Here is a 13960-nt window from a genome sequence, read left to right as displayed (position 1 = left end):
GTGTGGGAGTGAGAGTGGGCTCACTCGTGTGGGAGGAGAGTGGCATGAGCTCGTGGTTGGGAGGAAAGTGCTGATTGCGTGTGGAAGGAGAGTGGTTGACTCGTGTGGCGGAGAGTGGCTGACATCGTGTGGGAGGAGAAGTGGCTGACTCGTGGTGGGAGGAAGAGTGGTTGACTCGTGGGTTGGAGGAGAGTGGCTGATTGCGTGAATGGAGGAGAGTGGGTTTGACTCGTGGTGCGGAGAGAGTGGTTGACCTCGTGGTGGGGAGAGAGGTGGCTGACTTCGTAAGTGGGTAGGAGAGTGGCTGATTCGTGATAGGAAGAGAGTGCGTGACGTCGTGGTGGGAGAAGAGTGGATTGACTCATTTGTGGGAGGGAGAGTGGTTGACATCGTGAGTGGGAGGAGAGTGGTTGACTCGTGTGGAGGAGAGTGGCCGACATCGTGGCTGGGAGGAGAGTGGCTGACTCGTGGTGGGAGAGAGAGTGGCTTGACTGCGTGTGAGAGGGAGAAGTGGTTTGACTCGTAGTGGGAGGAGATGTGTTTGACATGCGTAGTGGGAGGAGAGTGTTGACTCGTAGTGGGAGGAGAGTGGATTTGACTGAGCGTGGTGGGACACAGAGTGGCTGACTGCGTAGTGGGAGGAGAGTGTTGACGCCGTGGTGGGGGAGAAGTGGTTGACCTCATGTCGGCAGGAGAGTGGTGTTGACTCGTGTTGGGAGGAGAGTGGTTGACTGCGTGTGGGAGGGAGTGGAGCTTGCTCGTGTGGGAGGAGATGGTTGATCGTGGTGGGAGGAGAGTGCTACTGCGTGTGTGGAAGAGAGTGGCTTGACTAGAAGTGGTGGGAGGAGAAGTGGTTGAGCTCCGTGGTGGACAGAGAGTGGTTGACTCGTGCTGGGAGGAGAGTGTTGACTTCTGGTGGATAGATGAATGTATGACGTGATTTGAATGAGTGAACATTGTGTAGTTGATTGTGCATCACCCATAGATTTTTCAATGCAGCTTTCAGTTTTGTACATTTCTATGCAGAACAATGAAGGTCTTGCTGATGCCACCATTGATCTTGACAAAGTCGCAGTCAAAGATGAAGATGTCATTGAAGGCGAAGGAGGAAAAGAAGTGGAAGCAACCAGCGAACCACTTGTGGAGAAACAAGTGGTAGAAGGGAATGGTGGAAATGGTGAAGAGCAGGATAATCAGGTTGCAGGCGACAAAGCAGAGGATAACTCCAGCAAGAAGGTTGGCCGGGAAGAAAGCTTGCTGACAGAGGTGTTGCAAGAGATTGTTGGTGCAACAGATGATGGTGAAACAGATAAAAAAGGCATTGCAAAAGATTCTGCCCCAGATGCAACCCTTACCAAGGAGTCAGCTGACCTGGAAATGAGCAGTCAGGCGGAAGATGGTGAAGAAGAGGAGGTGCTTGGTGAAAAGAAGGACACTGAAGTAACAGATGCAGAGGAAATGGAGTATGTAAAGGTAGACTACTCTGAAGGCTCAGATGCCGGCGATGTAAGCAAAGATATCAGCTCTAATGAAGACAAGCCAGGAAATATCGCTAAATCGGAAATGCCAGAAGAAGTGCTACTTGAAGACCTGGTGCCTAGTAGCAAAGACAACAGCACCGAGACTGGCATTCACACAGCAAATGCAACCATCGCCGAGGTAAAACAAGTAATGTATTGCATACTTATAGCCGCAACTATATTGCCTTATCTTGAAACATTAAATTATACTGGGTGTGATAATTATACATTATAATACATTATACATATAATTGTGCATTTAAGTTTTAGTTCAAAGCTTGTTTGTTTAGAAATAATTCTTTATTCTCATTTTATATTCCTTTTATGGGGGCGGTCCTTGTCTTTATATTCTTACTGAGATCAGACTGGTCATGTGTGCGAATTCAGAATCATTAACTTAGTTGCCCCCTGTGCAAGACCGGCCATCAAAAAACGAGTTCGAAATTCGAATAATACATTCACACAGAGAAAACACTTTGTTTGCGACATACAGGGAGTGACATCGTCAGCCTATCCACGGCTCTCATCTACTGACATTGACGTCATTGGTCTGCACTATGATGTCATAGTTGTGGGGTCAGGCTACGGTGGAGGAGTTGCTGCAAGCAGGGCAGCTCGTGCGGGCAAGAAAGTGCTGGTGCTCGAAAAAGGTATGACAGTATAGTATAGATATAGGTCAGAGTCGATTCGTCACAGGTAGTGGGTGTGACATTCGCAACTCCCCATGCTGGTTGTAGTAGAACACTTCCTAGAGCTGGTCTTTCTACTTGAAAATACTTTGTTGAGTTCTGTACTCAGTTTTCACGTGCAGGTAAGGAATGGAGACCCGGAGATTTCCCCGAGGAGTCGATAGCTGCAGCCCGACAAGTCTGTTTGAAGCAGGAGGGGTCGAAGTCGCATGGTGGGGGGCGTGAACTCTTCAACTTTGTCGTCAGCCGTGACCTGACAGTCCTACGCGGCTGTGGCCTTGGAGGAACTTCTCTCATTAATGCCAACGTGGGGTTGGACCTGCACACCGATGTGTGGGATGATGGGGCGTGGCCCACCCAGTTCACGGAGGATCTCGCAACATATAGAAAGGTGAGATTGATGGTCACTTGTCATCCGTAATCGCATTGATGCTATAGTGCTCGTTAGTGACTTGTGCAACTCATTTCATGGTAAGTTAGTAGTGAGGGTTGGGTGTGACGGTTTTTCTGCTTCTACACTTGCAGGTGGATCTTAGTCATGCACAGGAAATGCTGACACCGAGTCCATACCCAAATGAACTACAAAAAATTACGCAAATGAGGAAAGTCGCTAGAGCACTCTCAGATGTTGAAGACCTGGACAAAGTTAGTGTTTACACACTTACAGTTCACTGTGGTTCCTATACATGGCTGTGTTCCATTACCATGTAATATATTACGTGCCCGTTTTCTCAGTAGTTACGTGAATCTCAAAGAGTATCTTAAAAATAGTTGTCTTTTTTAGATTTTCTACCGACCACCTCTGTTCGTCAATTTTGAGACGACAGCAAACAACGGCTTTGGCCTGCCGCAGCCAGCCTGCGTGGAATGTGGAAACTGCTGTGGAGGTTGCAACACTGGCGCCAAAAGTACGGTTGCTATGAACTACTTGCCTGATGCCAAGATGCATGGTGCCCACATCTTCACAGAGGTGAGAGAGTAATATCTGTGTTTAGCTTAGAATATAGAAACAGGATGACAGCAGTGGCTGAGGTGGTACCACAGCGTTTGCAAAATGACAGAGTCGTGTTGGTTGGGTTGCAAGAAAAATAAGAATTTTGATTAGCGAAGATTGTTTTCATATTTAATATTTAGCACAGGTATTGAAACCATGTAAAGCCTTATTGTAATTATTATTATTTCTGGTAAGTATCTTAATCTAATCTGAAGTCGACATTAAGACCTTTCCAAGCATGTAGGGGGAGACGCGGCATGCACGTGCATGTTGTCTGCATGCATGCATGCGTGCAGGTGTGTGTGTGTGTGTGTATATTTAGCTTCTGATTCTCACTCCAAAATGATCCATCATATCGAATTTAAGTACATATACCTGTGTGAACAAAATCATGTTTGCGTGTGTTATTTTACTGACAACGGAGGAAAGTCATTCAGCACCTGATCCGTGTGCCGGCTCCACAGGTCTCCGTGCACCGGCTTTCGTGCGGGGGGAGTCCTGGCAATGACGGCCCGTGGCTGGTGCACTACAGTACGGGCGACAATGACGACGACACGCTGGCGGGCGTGCACCGCTTCGTGACGGCTGACGTCGTCGTCGTTGCAGCGGGGGCGCTCGGCTCGACCGAGATTCTGCTGCGCTCGCGCGAGGCGGGGCTGCCGCTCTCCGACACCGTAGGGCAGGGCTTCAGTGGCAACGGCGACCAGGTGGGGATCAGCGCCATGAACGATGAGGTAGGCGGCGAAACCAAGCGGCTGCATCGTGTCGACACTCGTGCGGCGTCGAATAGTAGATTAGTACATGTCCTTGTACTGACATCGGGGTAATTCAGTTTTGTCCAACATGCGTGTCTGTCCATGTCCATGCAACCAGTTTTGTCCAACATGCATGTTTGTTCATGTCCATGCAACCAGTTTTGTCCATGTCCATGCAACCAGTTTTGTCCATTTAGAGGCACGTTGCTACTCGGTGTGCATAGCCACAGCTGGTGCAGTTTCTTTACGTGTTTGGTCACATGAGGTGCTGTCATTGTGTGTGCGCATCGCCACAAGAGTTGCTCTTACTTGGGGTGTGTGTCCACATATGGAAGATGCTATTACTGGATGCGCGTGGGATGTGTCTACATAAGGTGCTATTTCTTCGTGTGTGTGTTCCACGTAATAAAGTGTCACAGTGTTTGTAGCCATAGAATGTGATGTAATTAGATGTGGTTAATCATAAGAGACAATGGCACTTGGGGTGTACTTGTAGGAAGCAATATCGATGGGCGTGCCGACAGACGATGCACAGAAGGGGGTCGTCAGAAAGCCTGGCCCCTGCATCACGACCATTGTAGACATGAGGGACAAGACGCCCTTCAAACATGGTTACGTCCTTGAGGATGGCACCCCGCCAGTCTCCATGGCAACACTATACCGGGTCCGTTTATAAGTATTGATGTTGGGTTTTGTGGGGAATTCCTGCACAGTTCAACAATATTATATTAATTACTCGCAAAATACACTCACTGAAAATATATGCGCATGTGGGGGGTGTAAGGATAGATGGATAGATATATATGCATGCATGGATAGATGTTTACATATACAAGATGAAGTCGTTTAGAAGAATGTTTGAAATGAGCTGACATTCAACATGAACTGCTGTATTTAAACAATCGGTGATCACTTCATCTCTCTTCTCATTTCTTGCCCAATCTCACTTTTACTTCAGTTTGCCTGTTTTCCATCCGTCAATGATGTTCTACATGTTCGATTTCCATTATCTATACAGGCTATGCTGCATCTGCTGTATGGGACAGCTTCGATAGATGATGACCCATCAGATGACTGGAGGCAGTTTTCTGATATGGTTAAGGTATTTTAAAACCTAACCTAACATTAATAATCATGTCATTGCATGCATTTGGCGTTTGTCACTTGCTGCAAAATGTGACAGCATATGGGTAATTATTGTAAAACATATAAAATTAGATAAAATTATAAATTGAAAATTTACATACTAATAAATTAATTCCTTCCACTTTTAACTTAATTTCTGTTTGCATTTTCATTCCACATTTGTCTAATAACCAGAACATTTATATCGTGTTCATTATAAGCATAAAAATCGCATGATGAGTGACTTTTAGTAATTGGTTCTGTGCTTTCCAATCTATAGGGTGAGACTGTGGACAAGTCGTTGGCTCTGTTAGCAATGAGCCATGATGACCTAGTTGATGAAGATGGTGGTGACAAGACTGGAACCATAAAGCTGGATGAAGATGGTGTGAAGATAGAGTGGCATCTGGTGGCAGAGAACGCAAACTTTGATCAGATTCAATCAGCTTTTCGGAGTGCCGCTAAAGCACTGGGTGGCAGGTAACCATGTAAATACAGTTGAATACTGCTCATGACACACTGGCTTAAATACATGCAACTTTTAATACATATACTCCATAGAATACAGACTAAATGTTTCTTGGAACACCTTACTACTAGTATCTAACTACTTGCAATATAACTACTGCACACTGAAATACCAAAGAATGCCTTATCATAAAATCATTGTGTTACCTACCATACCTGTTAATACTTGAACTCAATATATTGTCTGCCTACATCTGTCGGTTTCATGTGAAGGTACGTGGAGAATCCCGTTTATTCGGAAAAGCTGTTCTCTTGGTTCCACGACAGACGCCAGGTTGTCACTGTACACCCGTTAGGTGGTTGCAATATGGCAGAGAGTGGACAGACAGGTGTTGTCAATCACAAGGGACAAGTGTTTTCTGGTGAGTCACTCTAGCGGGTGGTGCAATAAAATCCTAAAAGGCAGTTTCAAAAAGTGTAAAACATTTCTATGAAACTTCTATGATGTCTACGTATTTTCCCCCCTAGTGTATCATCGTTGTGTGTTATGATGCTCGCACGCTGCATTGTCACAGGTAATTCCGAGGATGTCCACCAGGGCCTCTACGTAATGGACGGATCGATCCTTCCGAGGGCCGTTGGTGTCAACCCATCGCTGACAATTACCGCTGTCTCCGAGCGCTGCATGCGCCTGCTGGCAGACGACCATGCCTGGAAGATCAACTACAACATGAGCCCGCCACCTGGTGACTATTACGATTTAGAATTACTAGGAAAGCATTTTACTTCTGAAGCATGATTTCTATGGTAGATCGACAAGGCAACACGCATGATCGTTACTGTAGAAGCATCAACTCTTTGCTATCTTTCGACACGATTCTAAACCAAATTTGCAGAATTGCTGCGTGATCCACTGTCAAAGCCGGCACTGCGCGTCTACGAACGCATGACCGGACGCATGGAGTCACAGGGTGGGCCTCTCTATATGGAGTTAAAGCAGTTCCTATTTATTCCTGACCTGGAGTACTTCCTGGAGACGGACCCCACACACCGGGTACTCGTCACGGGCGTGGTCGTCTGTGAGCAACTGTGTGCCGAGCCAATGACTATCACAGGTGTGCATATCACACGCCCACCCAGACACTGCTCATTCACTCTCTCATTCAGTTGGTCACTCACTCAGTTACTCTGTGCCTCACTTATAATCACTCATTCACACTTACTGATTCACTCCCTCACACTCACTCACTCACTCATTCACTCACTCACACTCACTCACTCACTCACTCACTCACTCACTCACTTATTCACTCACTCACTCACACTCACTCACTCACTCACTCACTCACTCACTCATTCACTCACTCACTCACTCACTCACTCACTCACTCATTCACTCGCTCACACTAACTCACTCACTCACTCGCTCACTCATTTACTCACTCACTCACTCAATCGCTCACTCATTCACTCACTCACTTACCCACTCACTCACACACACTCACTCACTCATTCACCCACTCACCCACTCATCACTCACTTACTCACTCACTCACTCACTTAATACTCACGCACTCACTCACTCTCTCACTCACTCACTCACTCACTCACTCTCTCACTCACTCACTTAATACTCACGAACTCACTCCCTAACTCACAACTCACTACACATGCTTACTCGCGCTCTCACTTGTTGCATTATCACAGGCTATGCAGAGATCTTCCGTCAAGATGTGGGACCTGAGGGCACAGTCGAAACGAAGAATCTTTTTTATAGCCTGGAGTTTGTAAGACCAGGTGATGTCCAAACAAAACTACACTTCACTGGCACCAAGACAGCGCATAAGAATAGCATCCTTGATCTAGGCTACAGTGACACTACAACCATGCAGGCAACAGGTACATAGCATATATTTGTTTATTCATTCATCTTTCAGTTATTGAGATTTAATTGTCTGAGGGAGTGTTGTTAAGCAGAAACCTATGGAGAGTGGTTCTCGATAGGCAGTCTCAGATTACCAAATGACGGAGGCAGTCCAATAATGGCTGGCTGTATGCTCAGATTAACAGCTCTACTGTCAAGCTGTAGTACCATTTTTCTTATCCATTTGCTTATAGCAAATGTGAAATTAGAACTCGTCACTCACACCACATACACACGGGTGTTGTACATAGGCCTACATTGTCGAATCACTATAGTATCGCAACGCCAATATATTTCCTAATGATCACGTTGCAATCTTTTATGGTTTGCCACAATCAACAATTGGAATGGGTAATTCATTATGAGGTTACTGGTAATATGCAGAACATCTCCATCTTGTTTTCAGTGAGGGAGGCTGGTGCGATACTAGCCACGGGAGAGCTGCATATCAGCCTGCGTGACATTGTCAACGCTGTGGACAACACTGAGGTGCTTAATGTGCAGGACTGGAAACAGCAGGCTAGCTGGAGGATGCGCTTCTACGAACACTTTCTCGGCAACATCTGGGAGACTTACAGTCCACTTGCTGGACCCACAATGTAAGGGCGCTGGCGTCTCACCGACACACGTGCCAGCCTCTGCCCTCATATACACAAACACATGAATGCATGAAATCATTCGCGTAGTCACGCGTATTTGCTTGATCACTTGCTCGCTCACTCAGTCACTCGATCACTTGCTCGCTCATTTGCTTACTCAGTTGCTCACCCACCCACCAACTCACTGTAGTGACGCACCTGTGTTACTGATTTAGCATGTTACCATGTTGCTGACAACAAAAACTTTCCCTACTGCCTGTCCTCTGAACAACTGGTGACTCACTATCTTGCATATAGGTTTGACCCCACGGCACCAGCGCGCCAGAAGCGCAAACTGCGACTCCCAGCCGAGGCACTGCCAGTCATTTACCCAGTGGCGACCTCTGACGGGAAGACGTTACGGTTGACTCGCTACCAAGGTGGCACTCGTGGCCCGGTGTTAATGCTGCATGGTCTTGGTGTGTCATATGGCATCTTCACCCTCGACACTGTGGAGACCAGTCTGGTAAAGCACCCACTTACTATTGGGGAAGTTAGTTGTAGCTTGAGAGCTGCGTGGTCATCTGAGCAGTTATATATGTATTGGCAGAATGATGAGGGAAGGTGAGATTTGGATGAGTGGGATGGTAAAAACGAGCGAGTGCCGAATATTTTTTCGTCAGAGGGTCTGAAAAGTATTCGTGTCAACATGTTTCACATTCACTGCTATTCTGTCAGATGAATACGATAATATTTTAGAAAAACTCGAAATTATGAGAAAGAGCGTTTACGTGGGGAAACTCTGGCGACCTGTAGGTGGTCAGTGTATAAACTGACTTCCACATGAACGCTACTCAGCTCAGTAATCAGCAACATTCACTGAGGCTGCGTAGATTCCAAACGAACGGACTAACGACGAAGTTGTTACAAATAAAAACACGAGATCAGACCTAAAACAAACCCAAAACGTGTTGCCTATGTCTACTGCAAGTACTTTAACTTGTGGCCATTTCGCATACCACAACTTATGTATCCATAACGTCACACAACTGTAATTAGACCGGCCTGCACGGTTGCAGTGTGTACACATCCAGTGATTTGAGTTTACCTGTCGTTGACCATTTATCAAGAGTGCTCATCAATGGAGTGACTTAGTGACTTGCGGGTAGATATATTTACTTGTAATACATTGTACCATAACCCTTATTAATCTGATATCACATTAATAGAGTGTCGCTTTGCTAGATATGGTCTGATAGTTGCTGCTCTGTAGGTGGAGTACATGGTGGAGCATGGCTACGACGTGTGGCTGTTCGACTGGCGCGTGTCCATTCGCCTTCCCTACGCTGAAGAAATGTCGACCGTTGACGACACTGCCCAGTTCGACATCCCGGCTGCCGTCCAGTTAGTCAGAGACCAGACAGGGGCTAAAGATGTGGAGGTGCGATTACATGTTCAGCAGTGCGATTACATGTTCAGCTGTACGATTACATGTTCAGCAGTTCGATTACATGTTTAGCAGTGCGATTACATGTTTATGCAGTGCGATACTGCGATTACATGCTTCAGCAGTGCGAACATGCTTCAAGCGTCATGTGTGATTACTCATGTTCAGCAGTGTGATTAACTGTTCAGCAGTTGGATTACATGCTTCAGCGTGTGATTACATGTTGAGACAAGTGCATTACATGTTGGCAGCAGTTGCGATTACAAGTTCGAGGAGTGCATTCATGCTTCAGCCAGTGCGATTAAAATCGTCAGTAGTCGATTTACATCTTCAGCAGTGTGCATTACATGCTGCCAGTAGTGCGATTACATTTCAGCTCAGTGCCGATTACATGGGCCACGCAGTTGCGATTTACATGTTCAGCAGTGCGTTACATCTTCAGCATGTGCCGATACATGTTGCAGTGCGTTATCATGTGCAGCAGTGCGTTACATGCTTCAAGCCAGTGCATTAACATGTTCAGCAGTGCGATTACATGTGACAGCCAGTGCGATTAACATGTGCAGCAGTTTATTTCATTTCGCGCAGTGCGGATTACATTGGCCAGCAGTGCGACTTACATGTTCAGCAGTAGATTACATGTTCCCAGCATAGCGATTAACATGCATTCGACGTGCGATTACATGTTCAGCAGTTTGCCGCATTACATGTCAGCAGGTGCGATTACAATGTGCAGCAGTTGCCAGATTATCATGTCCAGCAGGTCACTTACATGCTTTCAGCAGTCGCATTTACATTGCTGCAGCCCAGTGCGATACATGTCGCACCAGTTGTGAATTACAATGTTCAGCAGCTGCGATTCACATGTTGCAGTCAGTGTATTACAATTCAGCAGTCGATTACATGTGCGAGCAGGCATTACATGCTTTCGACCAGTCGATTTCACATGTCAGCAGTGCATTACATGTGCATGCAGTGCCGATTACATGTTAGCCAGTGTGATTCACTGCTCAGCAGTGCGATTACATGTGCAAAGCAGGTGCGAATTACATTTCAGCAGTGCCGTTACTTTTTTTTTCCCCCCCATGTTCCAGCCAGTGGTGAATTACATGTTTCAGCAGTGCGAACATGTGCCAGCAGTGCGATTACATATCATCATGCGATTACATGTTCAGCAGTGCGATTACATGTTCAGCAGTGCGATTACTGTTCAGCGCAGTCGAATGAACATGTGCAGCAGTGCATTACAGGTCAGCAGTGCCGATTACATGTCTCCAGCAGTCGCATTACATGTTTCAGCAGTGCGATTAATGTCAGCAGTGCGATTACATGTGCCAGGCAGTGCGATTACATGTTCATCCAGTGTGATTTTACAATGTTCAGCAGGCACTTACATGTTCAGCAGTGCGATTACATGTGCAGCAGTGTGATTACATGTGCAGCAGTGTGATTACATGTGCAGCAGTGCGATTACATGTTCAGCAGTGCGATTACATGTTCAGCAGTGCGATTACATGTGCAGCAGTGTGATTACATGTTCAGCAGTGCGATTACATGTGCAGCAGTGCGATTACATGTTCAGCAGTGCGATTACATGTTCGGCAGTGCGATTACATGTTCGGCAGTGTGATAAAGAGGCTCACTGTTAATGTTGTTGATTCGTTTGCCAGTCGACTTATTCACGAGACTAATGTTTCAGTATATAGGTTTTGCAGGTATTTTAGGTTTCTTACATTTATATATGTATAATGTTACATTATTATGTATTTATTTTTGTATATTATTTTTAAAATGCAGTGATTTAATTCTACCAAATGCATGTTTTTATCATTGTTCATTCTATCATTGCAAAAAATATCAGTCACACTAAACTACTAATAATATTTCTTATTATCATGATTCCTTTTATTGTTAGTATTACCATTATTATTCAGTACTTTGTGTAGATAATTCTCACTCAGGTATACAGATGTATGAAGATCAGTGTTTCAATTATGAATGGTTACATACTTTCTGTTTCTTAGATTTTCGCACATTGCATTGGATCCGTGACACTGTTTGCATCTCTTCTTGGTGGGCACCTTGACCCAAGCAATGTCCGCTGCATCATGGCGTCACAAGTCGCGTTCACACCAGTGTTCAACAAGTTCAATAAGGTGTGGACTTTTGCCCCCAATAAAATCATAGTGTGTAACATAAAGTACTTGTAGTCTTGTACTTGTAATACATTGTACCATAACCCCTATTAATCTGATATCACTTTGATAGAGTGCCGCTTTGCTAGAGAATAGATATTTAATGGAATAATGAAAGATTATATGCAAGTATATGTGACTTTAATGAATTTTATCTGCATGTGTAGCTAATGGATTTTCGTTCGTATTTACGGTGCTTTTGCACACGTGCTGCTGCTGTGCCTCATAAATTGCACGTAATAATGATGATACCAAGGCTGATATTGAGGTCGTAATAACCATTATAGCTGAAGGCATGCTTGCATGGTCCTCGTGTGCTGGAATTACTGGGTGTTGATTCACTGGATGCGTACACAGACAAAGAAGCTGGCTGGATGGATAGAGCGTTCAACAAGTTGGTTGCAGGTGCGCAATTGCATGTTCATATATTGCTTGTTTGATTGTTGATTGTTGTTGATTGATTTTTTGCTCCACATCTCGATTCATATTACAAACTCTGTTCGATGCGGAAAAACTTTCTTTCAGTATATCCAATTGCTTTCATCATTTTTCCTCCTCAGTCGTTGTGTACTACAGTTTTTTCCATGAACCACCTAGTGTGAAATACCCAGACTCCCCCTTTCTAGCTGAACTCCTACACTACAGCTTCTTCTAATGAGACGTGTCGTGTCCGCGCAGGTGTCACCGCCCTGGCTGTCGATTATGACGAGATGTGTGGCAGCAGCGTGTGCCATCGCATCACGTTCTCGTACGGACTGCTGTGGGAGCACGCGCTCATGAACGAGGACACGCACGCCACACTGCACGAGCAGTTCGGAGCCGTCAACATGCGCATCATGCAGCAGTTGTCCAGGTGGGTAGCGCGCCCGGGAGGGTGGGGGAGGGGCGTGGCGGCGCGCACACGTCCACCGTCCGATTACAGCTGGCCGCTGACCACTCGGGCGATTGGACTCGTTTATTTGTTATTATTATTATTAAATCTTTATTGCACGTAATTCAATGCAAATACATGTACTGAAGACAGACTTTTCCATGGAGAAAACATCTGATAAATGCATTCAATGGGCGTTGACAATCTAAGCACGTGGATAAATTATGGGAACATTAAACGATGTGGTTAAGCACGTGTCAATTTAGGAGCGTGGTTTATTTAAGCAGTCGATGTCAGTCCTGGGGTAAAACTACCGTTCGCGTATTTGTGGACGTATTGAGGGTGCGGCATGCGTATCCTGTTCGTGACAGATTTACAGATTCCTGCCTATTTGACTTTGCTATTTACTCGATACGAAACTAGTGCGTTGATGAGAGTTGTCGATTTGTTCACTGACTCATTGTGCTGACTAGGCACAATGGTCGTTCTATAGAGCCCTGCAACAGATATCTGAAGTCAAAACTCAAAGTATTATAGCCAGCTATCGGTGCAGCACTGCTACTTTCTGTCAGGATTAGTGATAATACCACTTCTTGGCACTGTGTGTGTGTAACAGTAGGCAAACGGCTCATCATTTTCATCACGAATGCGTAATAAACACAAATCTCGAATTCCTAGCAGCGTCTCAATTCGCAAGCATCCCGGCATCCTTTGCCTGGCAACGGTTTCAGCGTGGCCTCCCTCCCCCCAGCTCAACCCCCCCTTTTTTTCTCAACACCCTCTTGTTTGCTTTTCCAGCATGCAGCGCCCGCCCGAGCGCCTGCTGGGAGCGGACGGCTCCGAGCGATACCTGCCCGACTTCGAGCGCGGACTGGAGTCGGACGCGTACCGCAAGCACATGCGGCGACTCGACGTTCCCATCGCGATGCTGTACGGCTCGGAGAACGCCGTCTTTGCCGAGGAGAACGTCGAGGTGACGCTGCGGCGTCTGCGGGAGGCGCACCCGCAGCAGACGTACGAGTACGTGCGGCTGGACGGCTACGGACACCTGGACGTCGTGTACGCGAGGGACGCGCCCGAGCGAAGCTTCCCGCGCATCGGCGAGTGGTTTGATCGGTTTGCCGAGTGAATGCTGGGGATCGAAGTGTCCCGAGTGGAACAGTAGTGGGTGTTGGGTTGAGAAGGAGGGAGGGGATGGAGAGAGGTAGGGGGAGTTGGGTGGAGAGAGGGGGGTGAGTGGGATGGAGAGAGGTAGGGGGAGTTGGGTGGGGAGAGGGGGGTGAGTGGGATGGAGAGAGGTAGGGGGAGTGGCGTGGAGAAAGGAAGAGCGGAGTGGGGATGGAGAGAGGGAGGGGCGAGTAGGATGCGAGAGTGGAAGAGATTATTAAGATGAG

General features: G+C 46.4%; 1 protein-coding gene across 1 annotated transcript in view; it reads left to right on the top strand.

The window, feature by feature from the left end:
* LOC106821408 overlaps nt 1-13746 on the top strand; it is a 25251-nt gene extending 11505 nt beyond the window's left edge. The window contains exons 3-22 of the mRNA XM_014826192.1: nt 1027-1659; nt 2014-2170; nt 2332-2600; nt 2735-2854; nt 2994-3179; nt 3668-3937; nt 4455-4622; nt 4977-5060; nt 5364-5563; nt 5825-5973; nt 6127-6297; nt 6448-6666; nt 7259-7450; nt 7882-8074; nt 8372-8579; nt 9327-9494; nt 11525-11656; nt 11983-12100; nt 12374-12548; nt 13365-13746. Of these exons, the coding sequence (XP_014681678.1) occupies nt 1027-1659; nt 2014-2170; nt 2332-2600; nt 2735-2854; nt 2994-3179; nt 3668-3937; nt 4455-4622; nt 4977-5060; nt 5364-5563; nt 5825-5973; nt 6127-6297; nt 6448-6666; nt 7259-7450; nt 7882-8074; nt 8372-8579; nt 9327-9494; nt 11525-11656; nt 11983-12100; nt 12374-12548; nt 13365-13695 (4143 nt within the window). The 3' untranslated portion in view covers nt 13696-13746. The remainder of the gene's footprint in view (nt 1-1026; nt 1660-2013; nt 2171-2331; nt 2601-2734; nt 2855-2993; nt 3180-3667; nt 3938-4454; nt 4623-4976; nt 5061-5363; nt 5564-5824; nt 5974-6126; nt 6298-6447; nt 6667-7258; nt 7451-7881; nt 8075-8371; nt 8580-9326; nt 9495-11524; nt 11657-11982; nt 12101-12373; nt 12549-13364) is intronic.
* The last annotated feature ends 214 nt before the right edge of the window (nt 13747-13960 follow it).

Source organism: Priapulus caudatus, unplaced genomic scaffold, assembly GCF_000485595.1.
Source record: "Priapulus caudatus unplaced genomic scaffold, Priapulus_caudatus-5.0.1 Scaffold71, whole genome shotgun sequence".
Lineage (NCBI taxonomy): Eukaryota > Metazoa > Priapulida > Priapulimorpha > Priapulimorphida > Priapulidae > Priapulus > Priapulus caudatus.
The sequence above is the reverse complement of the archived record's forward strand: the minus strand, read 5'-3'. Positions and strand labels throughout refer to the sequence as shown.